At 30.8% G+C, this 19,150-nt stretch overlaps 1 protein-coding gene across 15 annotated transcripts in view; it reads right to left on the bottom strand.

The window, feature by feature from the left end:
• The window catches only part of CEP290 (centrosomal protein 290), an 87,417-nt gene that overhangs the window by 35,576 nt on the left and 32,691 nt on the right, over positions 1 to 19,150 (bottom strand). For 14 of the 15 annotated variants that reach the window (XM_036237876.1, XM_016140653.2, XM_016140654.2 and 11 more), the window contains 10 exons: positions 18,828 to 18,977; positions 17,075 to 17,190; positions 15,721 to 15,823; positions 15,400 to 15,630; positions 11,906 to 12,079; positions 8,037 to 8,148; positions 4,598 to 4,803; positions 3,567 to 3,718; positions 1,830 to 1,941; positions 737 to 1,192 (listed from right to left, as the gene is read on the bottom strand). In XM_036237876.1, the coding sequence (XP_036093769.1) occupies positions 737 to 1,192; positions 1,830 to 1,941; positions 3,567 to 3,718; positions 4,598 to 4,803; positions 8,037 to 8,148; positions 11,906 to 12,079; positions 15,400 to 15,630; positions 15,721 to 15,823; positions 17,075 to 17,190; positions 18,828 to 18,977 (1,812 nt within the window). The remainder of the gene's footprint in view (positions 1 to 736; positions 1,193 to 1,829; positions 1,942 to 3,566; positions 3,719 to 4,597; positions 4,804 to 8,036; positions 8,149 to 11,905; positions 12,080 to 15,399; positions 15,631 to 15,720; positions 15,824 to 17,074; positions 17,191 to 18,827; positions 18,978 to 19,150) is intronic. The other variant, XM_036237882.1, reaches the window with a different exon arrangement.

Genomic DNA, 19,150 nt, shown 5'->3' with positions numbered 1-19,150 from the left:
TATTTCTCCATAGATCCTAATAATTTCAATTCAAATCAATGGACATTATATAATGAAATAACATAAAATTATCCTTAGTTGAGCCACATGGTAGTTTATTTAGAATTTCCATAAAATTTTCTAAAAATATGTGGTTTCTTACCACTAAACATTCTTTGAATCATGTTTGAGTCAATATCCTTAACATTCACTTTCATTTATTCATTTATTTTCATAGTTATTTGGTATTTACCCTAAGAATGTAACTGAAAAATTGGTTTTACTTTCAAAAATGGAAATCCTAAATAATTCTAGACTAGAGAATATATAAAGTTGCAAGATAATTATTTTTCATTTAATTTTACCTTCTAAAAAGGGTAAAAATTGTACTGAAAAATAAATGTGGGTCTACTACTTTTAAATAATTTCAAATAATTGGGAAGAGTAGGTGTCAACCGATAACCATGGTAATGTTTAAGAAAAATTATAATTAGTATTTAATTAATATACACTTTTCTAATATTTAAAATTCTTTAATATTATACAATCTAAGAATTCTTACTGAAACTATTACCTAGAAGAGTCTCATTTTATTTTTACAGCTAGACATTCAAATAGGCAAATTTATAAAGTCTAAATTAATAAATAATTTGAATTTTGGTCACATATTAAGCATTTTTCATATAGGCACATACTAAGAACTTAAAATTGTTATTAACTCTTTTGGAAATACTGAACTTAAAAATAAGCGTCTTACCTTTTGGGCTCCTCTGGCATCCTTTAAAGTGCTTATTAACTCTTCTAGCCCCTTTAACTTTAATTCCATCTCCAACGTTTTGTTCTCCATATTTCTATGTTCTTGTTGAGAATTTTTCATTTCTTGCATTATCTTCAGCTTGTCATTTTGTAATTGAATCATTGTTTTAGAGAACTTTTCCTGTTGTGCCAAGGGTAAAGCTCCACTAAACTGGCGTCGCAAAGACTGAATTGTTTGGCGCAGATGTTTTGCTCTGTTTCTCCCCTCCAAACGGGCATAATAGAGAGCCTGTTCTTTTTCATCAAGTTTCTGTTCTAAGCGCAAATTACAGGCCTCCATCTTTTGCAATTTAGATGTAACTGACTCCAACTTACCAAGAGCAGTTGCCTCACTAATTTGAAGAGAGACAAGGTGTTGGTGCAACTTGGCTATTAGTGCCTTTTCATCAGACTGTGCCTAATACAAAAAAATATATATCTGTAGTAAGTTTCACATGTTTCCAATGAAACCAATCACATATTTAACATCACGATTTACTAAATAAAATTTAAAAGTGTGCTATATGAGATTCTACAAAAATCTAATCTTGCTTTAATACAAATTTCCAGAAAATTATAAAAACACAAAACAACGAACACAAAACTTAGAACCAAACATATTTAAAAACTAAATCCAGGATTTAAGTAACAGTTGGAATACAACTGCATTTTTTTTTAACTTCTGTAAGTAAATAATAATATTGATATAATACTAATATGGACAATGTTTTTTTTTAAATCCTAAAAAAACTTATGAGAGTATGTAAAAAGCTATATAAAGCTACAAGACAAAATATTGTTTTGAAAGACTTAGTATTGCTCTTCACTGTCTTAATTGATCAGTAGCCAGTACAATGCATTTGTAGGCATTTAAATACTTTTCTCTTTAATGAATGGTATTTCAAATAGAAGAGTTTTTCTAATTAGGTTACAATGAACAAGAACAGGAGCCTTTATGTGATATATTCTGATTAAAACTATAAAATCATCTCAATATCTAATATGAATTTAGGAAAAAGAAAAAATCTATATAGATGAGCCAATACTGTCCATACCTGATAGTCTAAAAGTTGCATTCTGATAGACTCTACTTCTTTTTCTCTGGACTGCTGTTGCGCATTCAAAATTTCAACTTGCCTTTTGGCAATGTCAGAAATCTCTCTCAGTCTAGGAAGTGATAAGTTATTTCAGAAACGATTAGGTATATTTTTTAAGTAAATCAGTATCAGGATTTCAAATTTCTAGATCTTTGGAAAAACCATTAGTTTCCAGCATCTCTTCTTTATATGAAACACTAAAGCTAAGTTTCTTAAACTGTTTCATGAAACATAATTCCATGAAAGGTTAACAGTGTTCTGTAAAAAAAAACAAAAACAAAAAAAAAACAACACAAAACTACATTCCCAACATCCCTACCCCTTGAAAATTCATAGTACATGGTATCCTATTAAATATTCTGAGAATTTTAAAGTGAAAAACCATCTCAAACTGTACAAATATAGCATTTTCCAAATGTTCATGGCCAAAGAATTCTCTCCCACTTTTTTCATAAGATATTTATTATCATAGTTTGGCATAGCTAGAATAAGGTATTAAGTAGCTTTACTTGATATAATTCTATGTTAAAAATACAGAAATTTAAAATTACTAGTTTCCTAGGTGGATTAATGTACATTTTGATTTGTTTTATTTTAATTCACAAGTTATCAGAAATGTGAAAAAGGAAGACTGTACATTTACTACAATTACAATAAAAGGAGGGGCTTGATGGTAAGTTGTTAAATTTCCTATATGACTACTGTGTTAAGTTTACATAGGTAAAGAAAATGCATTTTACTTTGGGCTGGAATAATTTTAGTTCAGTATTACAGATAGATCAGGTTTCCTCAAATTGATTAAAAGCTCTGCCAGTTATGTAGGAGTTGATTAATTAAAATATAATAAAATTAATAATACAGCTCAGTTTGGTTCAAAAGGTGAGGTCCATGAGGTAAGAGGAAGAATAAAAAGTGGCTGTGAGTGACTAATATTGCCCATAGGACTATCAAGACTCCAAAAAATAGTTATGACTATGGGAAAGCCATAAACTTTTATTATTAATTAATTATCTGTGCATGAAAGATCAACTCAGGGATCCTCATAATTTACTACCGAAGTAACATATAATTACAAAAGAGAATGAGTTCACAGCATCTACCTCACACATAGTATTTAATCCTTACATGTATTTTGTGTTCTAAGCAAATAAACTTTTCCACATGTAAAATGAAAATAACAATGTTACTTCAGGATTATTAAGTTTAATTGTATGAGTTAATATATGTTTAATACCTAGCATGGTATATGTAGTAGATACCCAAAATTGAATCAATATCTGAATTTTTCTTTATATTTTTACAGTAATATTATAAAACGGGTAGATGAGATACTATTATTCCCTTAATAAAGTGAAAAAACTTAAGTTTAAATAAATTAAATAGCCTTACCCACCAAAAAAACATTAATATATAGAAGAACTAAACCTCATAAGATCTTGATTGAAAATTCAACGCTTTCTGCAATTCTATTCTTGGACTCTGAAAATCTGTAAATCTTGGGAAGTTGTTATTGCTTCAATATTATTAATGATGCCTGTTAAAAATCTATGTTGTTATTATTTAACCATGTTTATATAAAAAGAAATCGGTATCAATTGTCACTAAAAATATTACCCCCATACCACCGTAATTCAGATTCTTAAAGACAAATTAGACACATCTAATCAAATTTCCAGAAAGTTTACACACACTTACTTTGACACTTCAACTTTTAGTTCCATTTCATTCTTCTCTAATTCTAGAATCCGTTGTCTATCAGCATCACTCACTGTCTTGCTCACACTATCAGCTAATTCATCTCTTAACATCTGTTCTACCTTCTGTGCTTCCAAGTTGATTTTGGTAAGCTACGAAAAAGTAACAAAAATGTTCAGATACATCAGTTTTTGAAGATGTTTGTTTTCCTTTTATTTTAGCTTTTAGCAAGTTGTAGTCTTCTTTATTTTGTATTAGTCCAGATACTGAACTGACTGTGAAGTACTAAGAATGGGGTAAAGAGAGAAAAAGGTAATTTATGTGAATTCTGGTTACTTGCCAACCCACAGAGTCATTTATATTAGGCAACTCACAATCTAATAATATCTAAATTGCTGATATTCTTAATTTGCTGGGAATGCAATATGCTCAAACATTTTCATTGAATTATATCATCTAGATATAAATCTAAATAACTTAATAAAATCTTCATATGTAGTGACTCTGTTAAAATGAACAAAGTAAACAAAACAAGCATTATAAGAGTGCTACTTTATCATAAACTGTTGAATATATTCAAAAAGTTTTTATTGCTAGCCACTTTAATAATTCTGACCATGTCTAAAATCTCCCATTAGGCTATAAAGTCCCTGAGAGAGATTACTAGTAATAGTACTTATTTTTCCTGTTATAACTCCAGCTCCTAAACAGTGTCTGGAAGGTAGTAGGCACTCAATAAATATTTGTTAAATGCATGAATGATAGTGGAAGGCAATTCCATTATTAAGCAAATAATCTGTTTCTGCGTATTAATGTAATGCTGGTGAGAAATAAGAACTCATTCACAGAAATATCTTCTTTAAAAACATTTCAGATTTTAAAATGTATCTTATTTTTATGTATCACATAAAACATCACTACTATATTAATATGTTACTTCAGAGATGTAAACAAATATCTTATGTAATACAATGTCTACCATGACTAATTCCTTATTTTCTAATTACATGATAAAAAAGATAGTATCAAACCTCAGCAAATTTGATTTCCAATTCAAAATTACGTTCTTCCATTTGTTTTAATGAAGTCCTGCTGTGTTCATACATTTTTTGAGAATGTTCAGCACGCTGCCTTTCATTTAATTCCTTCATCTCCAGCATAGTGATTTTTTTTGAAATAGAAGCAATCTCACTGTTGGTTATTGATTTTTTTGTCTTATCCATGTTAGATTCATTTCCTATATGCAACAATTCTAAAGTCAATCTCATGCTGTTCTTATCAAAATTATATCCTAGGTATTTTAGATATTATATATAAGGAAGCGATATGGTTCAATGGGTAACATGACAGATCCAGATTCCAGTCAGGGCTCTTTTACTTCCTGTCTACATGCTGCCAGATTCCAGTCAAGGCTCTTTTACTTCCTGTCTACATGCTGCCGATCCCATTTAATCTCTCTGGCACTTATATTCTCGATCAAGCAAATGATAATAAAAACTATTCCTCATTGGGTTATTAAATAATGTAAAAGATGTAATGTAGAAACATATACAGAATCAATAAAGGGTAAATAAAACATTTTGTTGACTGAAAGGAGTTAAGCTATATAAGAAGCAACTCAGTGAAACACTATTTTGTGAATGTAAGTGCAATGAATTTATTTTTAAAGCCTTAGAGAGTCAAGCTGAAAGTAAAATATGAAGCCATATGACTTAAGGATTTCACCAAATATTTTCTTTAACCATGAATAGTATTTAGCCTTTGTAAATATCTACTATCAAATATTTTAAACTATTTTATCAGTTACTACGTCCTAAATATATAGAGTTGTATTGCTTGTCTTTAGACATAAAACTCTATGGTTAAATGAAAAGTAAACAACAACAAAACTATCTACCATGAAAAGGCATCACATAGGATTATCATTAGTTAATGAGTCATTTTTTTAGAGGAGAAAATTAATATCTTTGCTAGGCATAACAGGCATGCTCCAGGAAAATACAAAATTTGGGAAAGTGTTTTCTCTTTTGAGAATCGATCATATGTTCTGGGAAGTCAATTATTTTAAGAAATTAAGCAGTGATTCACTTTGTTGATAGTCTTTATAATAGCAATAATAACCCCCTCCTATTTTTGTAGCTTCGCCAGCTTGAGTTTAATAAATACTTTTTGAAAACAAACAAAAAAAAACTGTTCTGGTGTCTGTTTTAAGAAGTACTTCATTTTGTTCTCTATGTATCTTTAAATATATGATTTTAAAATAGGTGCTGCAAGCAGTGATAAAATAACTAACAGTAATAGATTACTGAAAGAAGCTAAAAGTGTTAGTATACCAGTCCATTATGGAATAAAGACTCATTCAGGCAATCGTAAACACCATGAATTAAAGAAAAAAGCTACACTAAATATAAGTACACAAAGAATATAAAACTCCTTCTCCTTTGATTTTTTTTTGTGTTAAACTGATAAAGTTGAGAGGCGCCTCCCAAGGACTACAGATTACATTCCAGTGTTTGTTCTTGTGTTTGGAGTTTTCTTAGAGAGAGGGTAGTGCACACCAGATGAACATCAACCAATTCCTGGATGAGAAAACTAATAAAATGACACTTATAAACAAAGAGGAAATAAGAAAAAAAATTTAAAACTTCTACTATACACCCATGTATGGGAGAGATCAAGGTATTTGCAATCTAAGGCGCTTCTATAGGGAATTCGGACCTTATTAAAGAGAGATAGGATAAAATAAAGCAAGAATTTGCTAAAACTTGATATAATACCTTTTTACATCTTAGTTTAAATGAGATTGTCTTTCATGTAGGAGCTACGTGGAAGTCAATTCACTTTAAATCTTTAATGAATTAAAACTTATATTTCTAAAAGTAGCCCATTTTAGACTTCTCTAAACTACATGTCTTGGTTGCCAATTAACACAGCTCCATTTAGTTACAGAAATCTTGAACACAATTAGAGATTCAAGGTCTAAAAAACCAATACATAAAAACATCTTAACCAAAGAAGCAAATTTATTTGAAAATTATAAAGCACAATGTTAGCGATATAAAATGATTTAAGTGTCATAAACAAAAATAATCATTTCAAAAACTAATATGGAAAACCCAGCAGGAACCACAGAGATTTTAATACCCTATGAGACATTAATATCTGTTAGATATATATAAAGATGTGTATTGCAGCACTATAAGCAATAACAAAAATAAGAAAAGCTAGTGATTTAATCGCTCAAACAGAAAGACACTGCAGGAATATTTATATGTATAATGAATAAAACACTGGAAATATTTTGATATCTACTTAATGAATATAACATATATGTTTAGCATAATTGAAAGTATATGTAATATGTAAACACATATAAGGTAATATAAAAATGATAATATAGTAGTGCACCTATGGGTAACACAACTTTTCAAAAATTTTGATGCTATATGGTGATCTTTGATTTAAAAAATATCAAATGATGTATTCCTAATATTACTGTTAGGTAGCTAGTCAGACATGAACGACAGGGAAACAAAAGAATAGGGGCCCAGCCCAGAGACCATCCAAAGAACCCTCTTGGTGGTTAGAGAATCTCTCCTGCATCCCCAGAGACATAGGAAAGGAGGGTCATAGTCTTAGCTAGCCTAATCTGGCCACAAATGCATGTCCAGAAATAATGCCATAACTTCAACCTTTTTATACCATCATCTTAATATCATGATTATGCCTGGAAGTTCATGAATCTAATTGTAACAGACTAAATTCTGGGTAAGCACATGCACACTAGGCAAAGTTATATAGCAGCCAGGTGTCAATCAAGATGACCTCACTTGCCAATCACCTAGGAATGCCTTTGGAACCACCCCATCACAGCCCCCAAATATAATGCAGACCTCTCTCCCCCTCAGGGTTACAGCTCTCCATCTTCCCTGGCTATAACCTGTAACCCTCCCCCAGGGGTATGTAACTTCATTTCTATGTGGCTAGCTGGTATAGGACTGACCTGTCTTATACCTCATACTGTGTTTTTAATAAACAAATATTTCTCATATTCACTGAGTTGAAATTAATTTATTCAGCAGTGAAAAAAACCTAGAGGTGTGTTACTGGAACTCTGATCACTCCAACAGTAGTAACATAAGTGAAAAATCTCATAATACCATCAATAAAATACAGGTATTTCAAAATTACCACAAGTCTTGCCTGTTAAATGGTTTAAAACAGCTAAATTCATCTTAAATTTTTAACATATATGGTTTCATTTGGAACAAATCTAATTTAATAACAAAACAAAATTTTGGTAGAGATTAGTACAAGATATTACTCATCAACTGCCTGTTAACCTGTTAGGCAGAAAGTTCATTTTTATCAAAATATTTTCTTTTCATCTGGTATAGAAAAAGAACTTTAATGAAAAGTATTCGTAATTAGATCTCAATCATTGTATATTATCAGAGTCATAACACTTACCTAATTTAGTTTCTTGTTCCCAGGCTTGTTCAATAGTATGAAGTTTTTCCTTGGTAATTTCCAATTCTTTATTCACAGATTCCATTTGTTCTTTTAGGGATGCATTTTCACACTGAATAATCAGAAACATCACTGAGAAGTTACACTATAATTCAGACTAATACCACAAAAATGACTTTGTCTTAACTTAATGCAACGTCTACTAAAACTCACAATCTAGTGAATCTAGTGTTTTTTTTCTTTTTACAAAATCAAGTTCTCTGACATGTAAAAGATATATAGACATACATATGGATATACATATACACACATGTATATAAAACATTATTTTAAAATAATCAAAATCTTGTGTATCTAATATATACCCCTAAACTTCTGAACATTAGCTTCTGCCATGTTTATTTTGACCAAGCTAGAATGAATGCTCAGGGCTTTATAACCTTCATGAAATAGTGCTTACTTTCCTCATTTACACAAGTTACTGAGCATCCCTAGTATGCCATCAGTGACAGGTGCTGTATGTTCATGGTGAAAAGAAATAAACAAAACTCTGGCCTTCACAAGCCTTACCATTTGTTATCTGTGGGTATGTGTGTATGGCAGGAGTTGGGGAGGGTATGGAAGACAGCAGACAGTAAACAGGTAAGCAAATAAAACATTAACAACATCAAGATCTAGAAAGAAAACAGAATATGGGCCCAGGCCATAATAAAAGGAGGCATATTTTGGTAAGAGTGTTTAAAGAAGGTATTAACCACTCAAGAGGTGGTATTTAAGTTGAAACCTAAGGTTTAAGTAGAAGCCAGTCATGAAAAGAAATAAGCTATGGAAAGAAATTATGTATTGGTACACCTAGATGCTCTAAAGTAGGAAAGAGTTTGAAGTGCTAGAGGACTTGAGCATAGTGAGTAAACATAAGAGTGAAGAGCGGTATAAGGCAAAGTTGGTGAGATAACAGCCATGCCAGTCTAGGCATGGTTTATCAAAATAAGAAACTGGAATTAAACTTAATAAATAATAGGAACTCATTTAAAGATGCTAAGGAGCGAATTTCAAACAATTGTTCTGTATGCAATATGGAGAATAAAGGGATAAATAAGAGATATCAGAAACTGGGAAGATGTTATAAAGTCTAGATGAGTGATGATGCTGGTCTCATCTATGGTTAATAGCAGTAAAGATGGAAAAAAAAGAGGACACATGAATTAATTGCATTTGGGAAATAAAAATGACAGAGGAAAGGTGTGACTAGAGAATAACTGTAAGGTATCTGCCTTAACTGAGTAGATAATAGTAGCATATATTGAAATAGGAACAACTATGAGAAATAGACATTAGGAATTCATTTTGGATATGTTAAATTTGAGATCTCTATGAAATATGAGTTGCAAAGTAGGTAAATTCATACAGTAGGAAACGGCTCTGAGAAGTCAGGGTGGAGATGTAAATGTATGAGTTGGCACATAAGTACAATATTGTAAGCCCGTTTATCCTTTCTTTTAATAATTAGAATGCCTACTATGTGCTAGGTATTCTAAGCACTAAATTTCGGTGGTAAACAAATTCCATCCTAAACTTCTGTTTTAGTGGAGTCATTGGAAAGAAAACCAATATACGACTCTATGTCAGGTAATACGAGTTATGAAGAACAATAAAACAGAGTAGTGAAATTTTTTTTAAGGGGATATTATAATGAAAAGAAAAACAAGATAAAGGAATAAACTTGGTTTTCTGGTAACATGCACATGCTAACTCATTCTATGTACTGTAAATACACAGGAAAAAAACAAAAGAGGACTTAGTATATTTTAAATATCTTTCTACCCTTTTTTTTCTTTCATTTATTTCTAGACTCTTTCAAAGAAAAACTCTGATTTTACTCTAGATCCCATTTTCATCCCCCTGCCCTGGTATTTGACCCTCACTTATTTCCATTCTTGTCTCTAATCTTCAATCATTCTCTCCCTATTGGCCCTAAATTTAAAGAGAGTGGTAAAACAAAACAGATCTTCCTCTTGATTCTACTTTAATATATATCCATTTCTCTTTTCTTCTATTACCAAATTTCCAGTTTTTCCATGGCCTTATCACTCACTCAGTTTTTGTTTTTCCTTATCACCTACAGTCTTTATATTCTAAAATTCAATTTTAATCACCTTATTCTCAGAAACTTTACTCTTAAAAGACATTGATGATTTCCTAGTAATCATATATGATGACCTTTGCACCATGGCTCTACATCTCACTCTCTAAGATCGACATTTATTAGCTCTAATAAGATACTAAACACACACAAATGAATTAAGCAGAGTTCCTGATATCATGAGGCTATATATATTCCAGTAGGGGAGGTAGACATATAAACACATATAATATGTGATATAAATAGCAGGCTAGATACAAGATATAGAACTAATATAGACAGAGGGAGTGAGTTTGTTCTATAAAAATGCATGTTTCAGAAAAAAAGAATGTCTAAAAAAAGTTTTAAAATATGAATAGAAATTCACTGAGCAGATAAACTGGGGGATGAGAAGGGCTTTCTAGATAAGGAAAAAGCATGTACAAAAGAATATATGTAATGAAAAACACTGTGTTGGAGAAAACAGGTAGTTCATTTTCTAAAACATTAATTGTGAAATGCCTTAGAGCATCATAGGAGATGCTGCGAAGCGAAGGCTAATCACAAAAGGAACCTGACTTATTCTTTAAGTGACTGGTAGCTTTTGATATGTTTTAAATAAGAGAGTGACATAGTCAGATTTATGTCTAAAATTATGCTAGAGATGGTAAGGAAAGTATAACATTGGAGACAGGGACTTGAGAAATGACTAACACAATAAAGGTAAAAAGAATAAAATGAAGATATTGCCAATGGGGATATGTTCAGAACGATGAGATATGATAAGTTAAGGAGAGAAAGGGATATAATATAAATACAAATATTTTTTGGGAAAACAAAGTTCATTCACTGATATATCATCTACGGGAGATTTATTACTTAGGATATTCTAATGACAGAGAGGAGAGAACAGAGGACATAAAAAATGGAAAAAAGAAAATTATTACCACACTTAAATATTCAGAATTTTCTATAAAAGTCAACATAATTACCTCTTTGGGAAAAAAAAAGTAAAAAACTCATCATGATTACTTCTAGTAGATATTAATAATGACAGACAATTTCATAGGAGTCACTGAAAACTAAGAATAATATGTTTTACTGAATGTGTCCTGCTAAGCAAGCAAAGGCTTTTAAGCCAACAGAATTTGATCTTATCCCTCTTCACGAGATGATCATAAAAGAGAATAAGCCAAATGACACAAAGCTCTATTTTGGATGAGGAAGATGAACAAACCAGGATCTTGTTTTCTCTATTGTAAAAGTTATGGAGGTTAAGTGGCTAGGAGAACCACAAAGGGTCTGGGCCATATTCACTGACTGTTTGAATGAATCTTACAATATTCCATCTTATTCTTCTGTACCTCTACCATAAGAACAGGAATTTATAGAGCTCATCCACAGTCCAGGAGGAGCCATCAGTATCTATCTACCTCATCCACTCTTGGCTACATCCATCCCAAAGAAAGGAAAAGCCAGGGACCATGAAAGAATAATTTATTTTGAGAACTGAGAGAAAAGAAAGGGATAAGTACTTAATGATGCTTCCTTTTGACTACAATATCCTATCTGTTCCATATTCATTTTCCTTTTTTAAGTGCCTGGTAGAAGGAGGTTCGATTCAGTTAAACCATTCAAGTGGACTAAGGAGGATGACCTAGATGAAGTTGTCCGAAAGTTATTCTGCACATATAGATAACACCCAAGAAAAATGGCTGACATCACAAGGTTCATAAATCACACTTACCTCTAGGTGTTCCAAGTTATTTGTTCTTTGAACAAGTATATTATCTTTTTGCAAGATGTCCCTATACTTAGCAGTCAGTTCATTGTATTGTTTATTGGCCAATTCTAGTTCAGACAGAGAAACACTATTATCTATAACTTTTTGGAGAGCGGCAATCTTGAAAATAGCCATTTCCTGTGAAATAAGGATACATGAGTTAAGTTCATGTATTTTTTTTTTCTGGTGAAGCATTAGCCACTTTTGAAAAAAGATAATAAGACCTAAAGTAAAACAGATTTTAGACTCATTTAAAAAATAAGATTTCTCATGTGAGAAAAAATATTGCAATAATTATTAATTTCTTTCATATAAGAAATAATAGTATTTGGTAATTTTTAATCATAATAAAAATAACAATAAAGTGAATCCTCTTATAACTCGTCATAGTAAAATAAAATACAGTTAATTTGAGCAAAGCCTAACACATAGCAGCAAGAAAATATATCATACAGAATGTATCTTTGGCTTCCTTTTGTAAATTTTGTTAAGATTAAAAAATAACTTGTAGTCTGACACCTAAATAGCAAAATTAGCATTACCACAAGTAACTTTACAGTTTGGCTATTTCTGCTTATTATAGTTACAAAGACTATAATAAAAGAAAATGTTTTGTTCACAGGAAGGAAATATTTAGGGAGAAAAAGTCCTGTCTATCATCGCTATCTATAATAATATCAAAGCCTTTAAGTTACTTGGCTCATGTTCTACTCATTAGCTACAGAGCTATAAAAAGTTACTATTCAAAGGTACTGTATTAACACCAAAAATATAAATGTCTGAACTTTTAGTTCTCTCCAAAGTAAACTGACAAAGAGGTAGTGCAAGAAACAATAAAATTTATTAAGTGAGAAAGACAAAGAATTTATAGTTATAATTCATTCTGAAGTAATGAGAAACAAATATCTGTAATGGTGCTTCAGATCTTGTTTTGACAACTTCTCTTCTCCATGTAAGTAAGCACATTCTATTCTACATTACCCCTGGGATTTGCTTTCACTTTTCCTTTAGGGTGGGTAGAATAAGCTATACTACCCATCCTTAAAAATACCCCCTCCCCTTTTTTTGGCTTTCTCATTTTTGAGGAAAAAAAAACCTAGGATGAACAAGCAGGTTGAAGAGGAAGGAAATTCTAGGTCTTTTCTTTTCCCTCTTCATTAGCTATATTTGTAATATTCTAGAAAACTATATACTACAAAACTTTAATACAAAAGTAACAAGAATAATCCTTACGTCTCAAAATTTCCTTAATATATGTCCAAATAAAAACAGCTTTCATTTTTCAGTAGGTTTCTTGTTGTGTCACGCTTCAGCATTAAGATCACATTGAAAGTAAGTTTAACAGAACAATAATTGCACCCATTATTGTATTTAAAAAGGGATGGTAAGGAACTCAAGTTCATTTTAATTTTACTTTGCATTCTTCTGAACATATACAATGCTTACAATAAGCTACATAACATCACGTATAAAGCAAGGTACAGAAGAGTACAAACGGCATGCATCTTTTTATGTTTGTTAATATTTGCCAAAGAAAACAGCAGAAGGATAATCAGTTACTTATAGGGAGTGGGGTGAAATGGAGTGAAAGGTATAGGAACAGAAGATTTCTCTGACTATATTTTTTGAACATGTAAATATATATATATTCAAACTCAATTTAAAAAACAAGAAAAAAGTGATCCCTGAAATTGAGAAGACATCAAATGAGCCTAACTGTATGTCAAATTTATATCATAACCACACAAAGGGAATTATTTCAAGTTAGTGCAGAATATGTTACCTTAACTATACATTCTTTGTAAGAGGCGTTCTAAAGAAAATAAGAACTGTAAGGTAGCACTGCTGTTGTTACTGTTAGTATCAATACCAGATTACTATTTTCAAATTAATGTGTGGACATTATAAGATAAAACAATAATTATTTTAATGTTAAATTTGATGTTATTTTAACAGAGATCTCCATATAAGAAAACAGAAATACAAGCATAAAATCAAAGATTACTAAAAACTCCATACTATTACTTACCCGATAATGTTAAATTCGAATTGAAAATAACAATATGAACTCATGGTTTAAATATACACATATTTCCTTAATTTGTCAAATGAAAGAAACTAGCACCAATGACACTCTGAGAGCAATGACTCCTAGGGCCCAGTTTTTTGGTATCTAAATGCCTTCTCCATTAAAAAGAACCAGAGCTTTTTAATGAATTGGCTTATTCCAAGTCTGGATGAGTATACAAGGAAAATCTTGGACATCTTATTGTGCCAGAAAACTAACCAATCTTTGAAGTCTCGTTCAAAGACTAATGGATTCTTGTCAAAAGGACACAAGAGCCAGCTTTAAAGGGTTCCCAATGGCCAAAGTTGAGACAAAAGAATGACTCCAACTGTTAAAACATAATGAGTATTTTAAAGTGTGTAAGTTTGTTATGACACTTAAAGAAGAGGAAGGTGGGGGCATGGGAGAGTGCAGGTGGGACCAAGTAGAGGCAGAGTACACCAACTCTGTATTCTGAAAACTTGTTATTAAAAGGAAAGAATGAAGATTTTATCTTTCTATTAGCAGCTGTACTTCAAGATAACCAAATACCTGGACTAATAAGGGAAAGGTCTTTATTTTACAAAAGAATATCTACAATTAAATCGAGAGAGCATAAATAGAAAATCATAATTTTTGCAACTGCTAATGAAATAATTGAGTTAGGAAACAACTATCATCAGTGGATGCTAATGCTATAAGAAGAGATGACAAACTGGTTATTTGCATGGTACCAAAATATCTCCAAACAGTTAACTAATATCATTTAATAGTAGATACATCTCCCCATTAACACAGTGATCTATCATGAAACATGAGACTACCAGATACTCTTAAAGGGAAAAAAATATAAAATATTACTTTTAAAGAAAAAATCATTATATATAAATATATATAAAGTATTCTTGCAAAAAATGTTTAACCTGAATATTATCAAGCCTTTGGAGGTAACTTTGGTAAATATAACGGATACAGGAATACGTTAAGATCATGCAAAAAAATAATCATATAAGTCATCAACATTTTTCAGGGAAGAAAAAAATGGGGGATTCTGTATTAAAAAGACTAGTGACATAACATTTAAATACAATACAAGGTCTGTAACTGGATCCTGGAACAAATGAGGAAATGTGAATATGGTCTGGACATTACGTAATATAGGGATTATTGTCAGTTTTGTAAGGTGTAATAAAGTTACTGTGGTTATGTAAAAAAGTTTTGATTTTACAGATGCACACTAAAATATTTAAGAGAGAAATGTCTACAACTGAAACATTCCTATAAAAAACAGATGAAGCAATTATGGCAGAATGTACTACATGTTAACTATTAATCCAGGTGACAAGTGTTCATTACAGTGTCCTTTCTTTTTCATGTTTAAAAATTTTCAGACCAAAAAAACCAGATATACCTTAAATCGCTGCAAACGTCCTATTTTTTCACTAACTTCAGCCTCCATTGATATCAATTCATTCTTCTGTTTCTCATTTTCTTTTCTAAGTTGTCGCTCCATTTCTACTAAAGTAGTATATTGTCTTATTAGTGACTTTTCATTCACTTGCAAGACTGTGATTTTTCTACTATTTTCTGAAAGCATTTTTTTCATTTCATCTGAATCCATCTGAAGAGTACTGAGCAAATTCTGTGCAAAGACACATTTATATTACTTGTTGAATCTAGCTACCTTACTTCATACAATATTGTAAATTGATGTTAAAAGTGTTTTACTTACATTATATTCTTTTACTTTTATAGCATCATGTTGGATTTGATCCTCAAGTTTCCTCTTTTCCACTTTCATTGTTTCAGATTCTATTTTCCAGGTCTCCTTTTCACTTAAAAAAATAAAGTGACAATACAATAAACCTAATAACATATTAAAATGCAGAAAGATATAACTTGAAGTTACAGAAATTTTAAAGTTTTCATAAAACAGAAGCCATCAAACTACTCAATACCTAATAATATGAGAACGTCAAAATTCCATTCAAAAAGGATTTGGCCTGGAAGTTATATTTTTATTTAACAAATGCAATGTAAAACAATTATTTTATCAAATCATTTTCATTATTCTATGAATCGTCACTCAATAGTTGTTACACCATAGCAACTGCAGCTGAATTTTGTAAACATTTTATTAAAAACAGAAAATAATTGGGAAAATAATCAATATACCAAACTCATTCTGGACATCAAGTCTCAATATTCTGACCTTCCTCTTCAATTTGAGTGTTAAACACTCGCAAAATATTTAGAATAAAAACAAAATTAGAAATCATTAGACCTAAAAGAAGGTATGTCAGACACTGCTGCCTACCCAAGAGACATTCTAGTCATCCACAATTTGCCTGGCATAAAACAATTATGGTCATTCTGTCACTGAACAGTTCGGACTTGTACAGTTCATTAGCCCAATTCTGGCTAATAAGATCTGAGTCAAAGTTTGCCAGAGGCCACTGGAAAAACTGTTTATTCAAAAATAAAAAATTATGTAGAAAAAAAATGCTCCTCTTCTTTAATGGGCAAAATGGTTCCATCTTCCTTGAACTCCTGTACCTATTTTATAACCACACTAGGAGATAATACGACCAAGACTATAATACTCCTAAATATGGCCTATCCTACAATTAGCTGTGGGTTTCTTGTTAAATCAGGTAATAATCACCCTTAGTGTTTAAATCACCTTTCATCAGGTATTCTAATTATTACTAAGAACATTATTTTGTTGATATAAATGGGATGGCAGAGAAAAGAGAAACACATTAGTTCCCAATGAAAATATATGAATAATTTGATGGCGATAATAAAAAATAATGCTAACAGCTGACACAAAGTGTTCATACATGCCATGCCATTTACAAATGCTCATATCTATGCACTTTCATATAATTCACTTGTTTCATAACAACTTTATGAAAAAAGTATTATCACAGAAGTTTATAGATAAGTAAACTGAGACACAGACTAAGTGGAGGGGAACAGGTGGCAAGAAGGAAGGCTAAAATAAAATATCTAAATACTTTTCATGTTACTTAAATCATTAATAAGAAAATGCTGCATTTATAATGTTTTGCTTACACTTATACCTTAGATATTCTTTATATAATAAGCTTTGTTGATGACGAATTACTGCAAATTTTCTGTTATAGTCTTCAAGAGAATCTTCCACATTCTTTAACTTACTTTCTTTATATTCTAGTTCCTAAAAATCGGTTTAGAAATAAGAATAAAAAACGCATTAGAATACATTTTAAATTTAAAGACAGAAATTTATATTCTGACAGGTTATCAAAAAAAAAAAAAAACATAAAGGAGAATAGTCCCTAAAATCATAAGCAGTACAGATCATTTCTGTTTATTTTTATCATCTTAGTTTAAGGCCTATAGAATGAGGCAATATATGTGTTATTATAACACAGGTTAATTAATTTTATCACATATGATAGTTTAGTAACCACAAAAATGATCAGATACAGTAATTGCAAACTTACTTAATTACTCAGCCCCACATACCCTTTTGTGAACATGTACACACACACACACCTCCATTCAAATTATCCTTTCCAATGATTTCATTTCAAAGACAAGGAAAGATTAAGTAATTTACTCAACATTGAAACTCATTAGCATTACCCTTAGCAACCATTTTCTAAGCACATATGCCAAGCTCGATTCCAGGTGCTTTACATATATACACATGCAACACTGGAGATCAGGTCTGTCTGACTCCAAAGGCCTTGCTACTTCCCTCATTCTATGCTGCTTTAGGGTTGAGAGTCCAAGTACCTGTTTTACCACTTTGAACAAGTTTTCAGGTGCCCAATCAGTACTCTCTATTCTGCTACAGTACTTATCATGTTTTTTACATAAAGATTAAAAACAAAAAAAAGAATTTAATTTCAAGCAACATGATGATACCCTAATGTCATTATTTGTTGAGTGTCCCTATACTGCAGAAGAATGAGAGAAATCATCATAAAGAATGTTCAAATTATGAATTTAAAAGTAACATGTAACATAAATTACAAAGTAATGCTCTAATAAGTAGTTAAGGTTGTCCTTTTGTGACTCAGATAATACATAAATTCCAGTATTCAGAAAAAGATTAATTAATGTGATTTCCAAATATAAAAACAATAATTTAAATATCTTATGTCTATTCAGAAATGGATATCTGGAATGAGAAACAAGTGTTTATAATCAAAAACATATTTTAATTTATTTTGAACACATTTTTGTAATTATACTGTAATGCAAGTGATGTCATGGGTATTCACATTTCAAATGAAATAATGAAAGCAACTCTCATTAGACTATTCATATTGACCATGACAAAGATGGCAAAAGTGAGAAACACAAAGCAAGCAGTACCCTTTATAATTTGTTGATGGATTAACTATTACTTTATAGGGTAAAGGGAAGAAAGCGAATGTGGTTTAAAAAGTTTTTCTTGCAGTTAATACAAAAAATGACCAATATCAACCAATACACTAAAACCTACGTATTAGGCTTTATTCATTTGAATTTCTTTTCCAACTAGCAATAAATAAAAGTGCTCACCTCATTTATACACTACTACTACCTTTAAGTAGCTGCATATTATTCTACCTGTCAGTCATATATTTTATATGAATAACACTCATGTAAACAAGAGTGTCAACATGCTCCTCATGCAGATAAATGGAATAAATTGCTTTTATTCATAACATTGCATCTAACATCAAAATCCATTGAAGTATATCTCACTGTTAACATTCTAAGAATTCAAAGGAATGCCTGGACTAAATTTAAAAAGATGTTATCAATTATTTTCTTATTCACATGCAAAATTTTCAGTACCTGTAAGATATGTATTAAATATTCATTCAGAGAATTAATGATATTGGTACTAGATGGTGCTATGCCATCAGGTAACTCTATTCCTTTAAAAACAACATTTGATCCTTCTGACTGCCGTAAAAGACTGGTTTCTTTTTCAAGATGATCTACCTGGAAACAAACAGTTCAGAAATGAGAATCACATCTCTTACACCTAAAGATAGACAAGTTTAAAAGCAGTAACTTACACTTCTACTGGATATTTTTAAAAAGTAGATTGATAAATGCCTTGCCAAGAATTCATTCAACCATAATAATGTCTACTTAGAAATGCTCAGTATACA

This window comes from Rousettus aegyptiacus, unplaced genomic scaffold, assembly GCF_014176215.1.
Source record: "Rousettus aegyptiacus isolate mRouAeg1 unplaced genomic scaffold, mRouAeg1.p scaffold_m13_p_2, whole genome shotgun sequence".
In the NCBI taxonomy this organism is placed as follows: Eukaryota; Metazoa; Chordata; class Mammalia; order Chiroptera; family Pteropodidae; genus Rousettus; species Rousettus aegyptiacus.
Note: the sequence above shows the minus strand (reverse complement) of the source record. Positions and strands in the feature narration are given on the sequence as shown.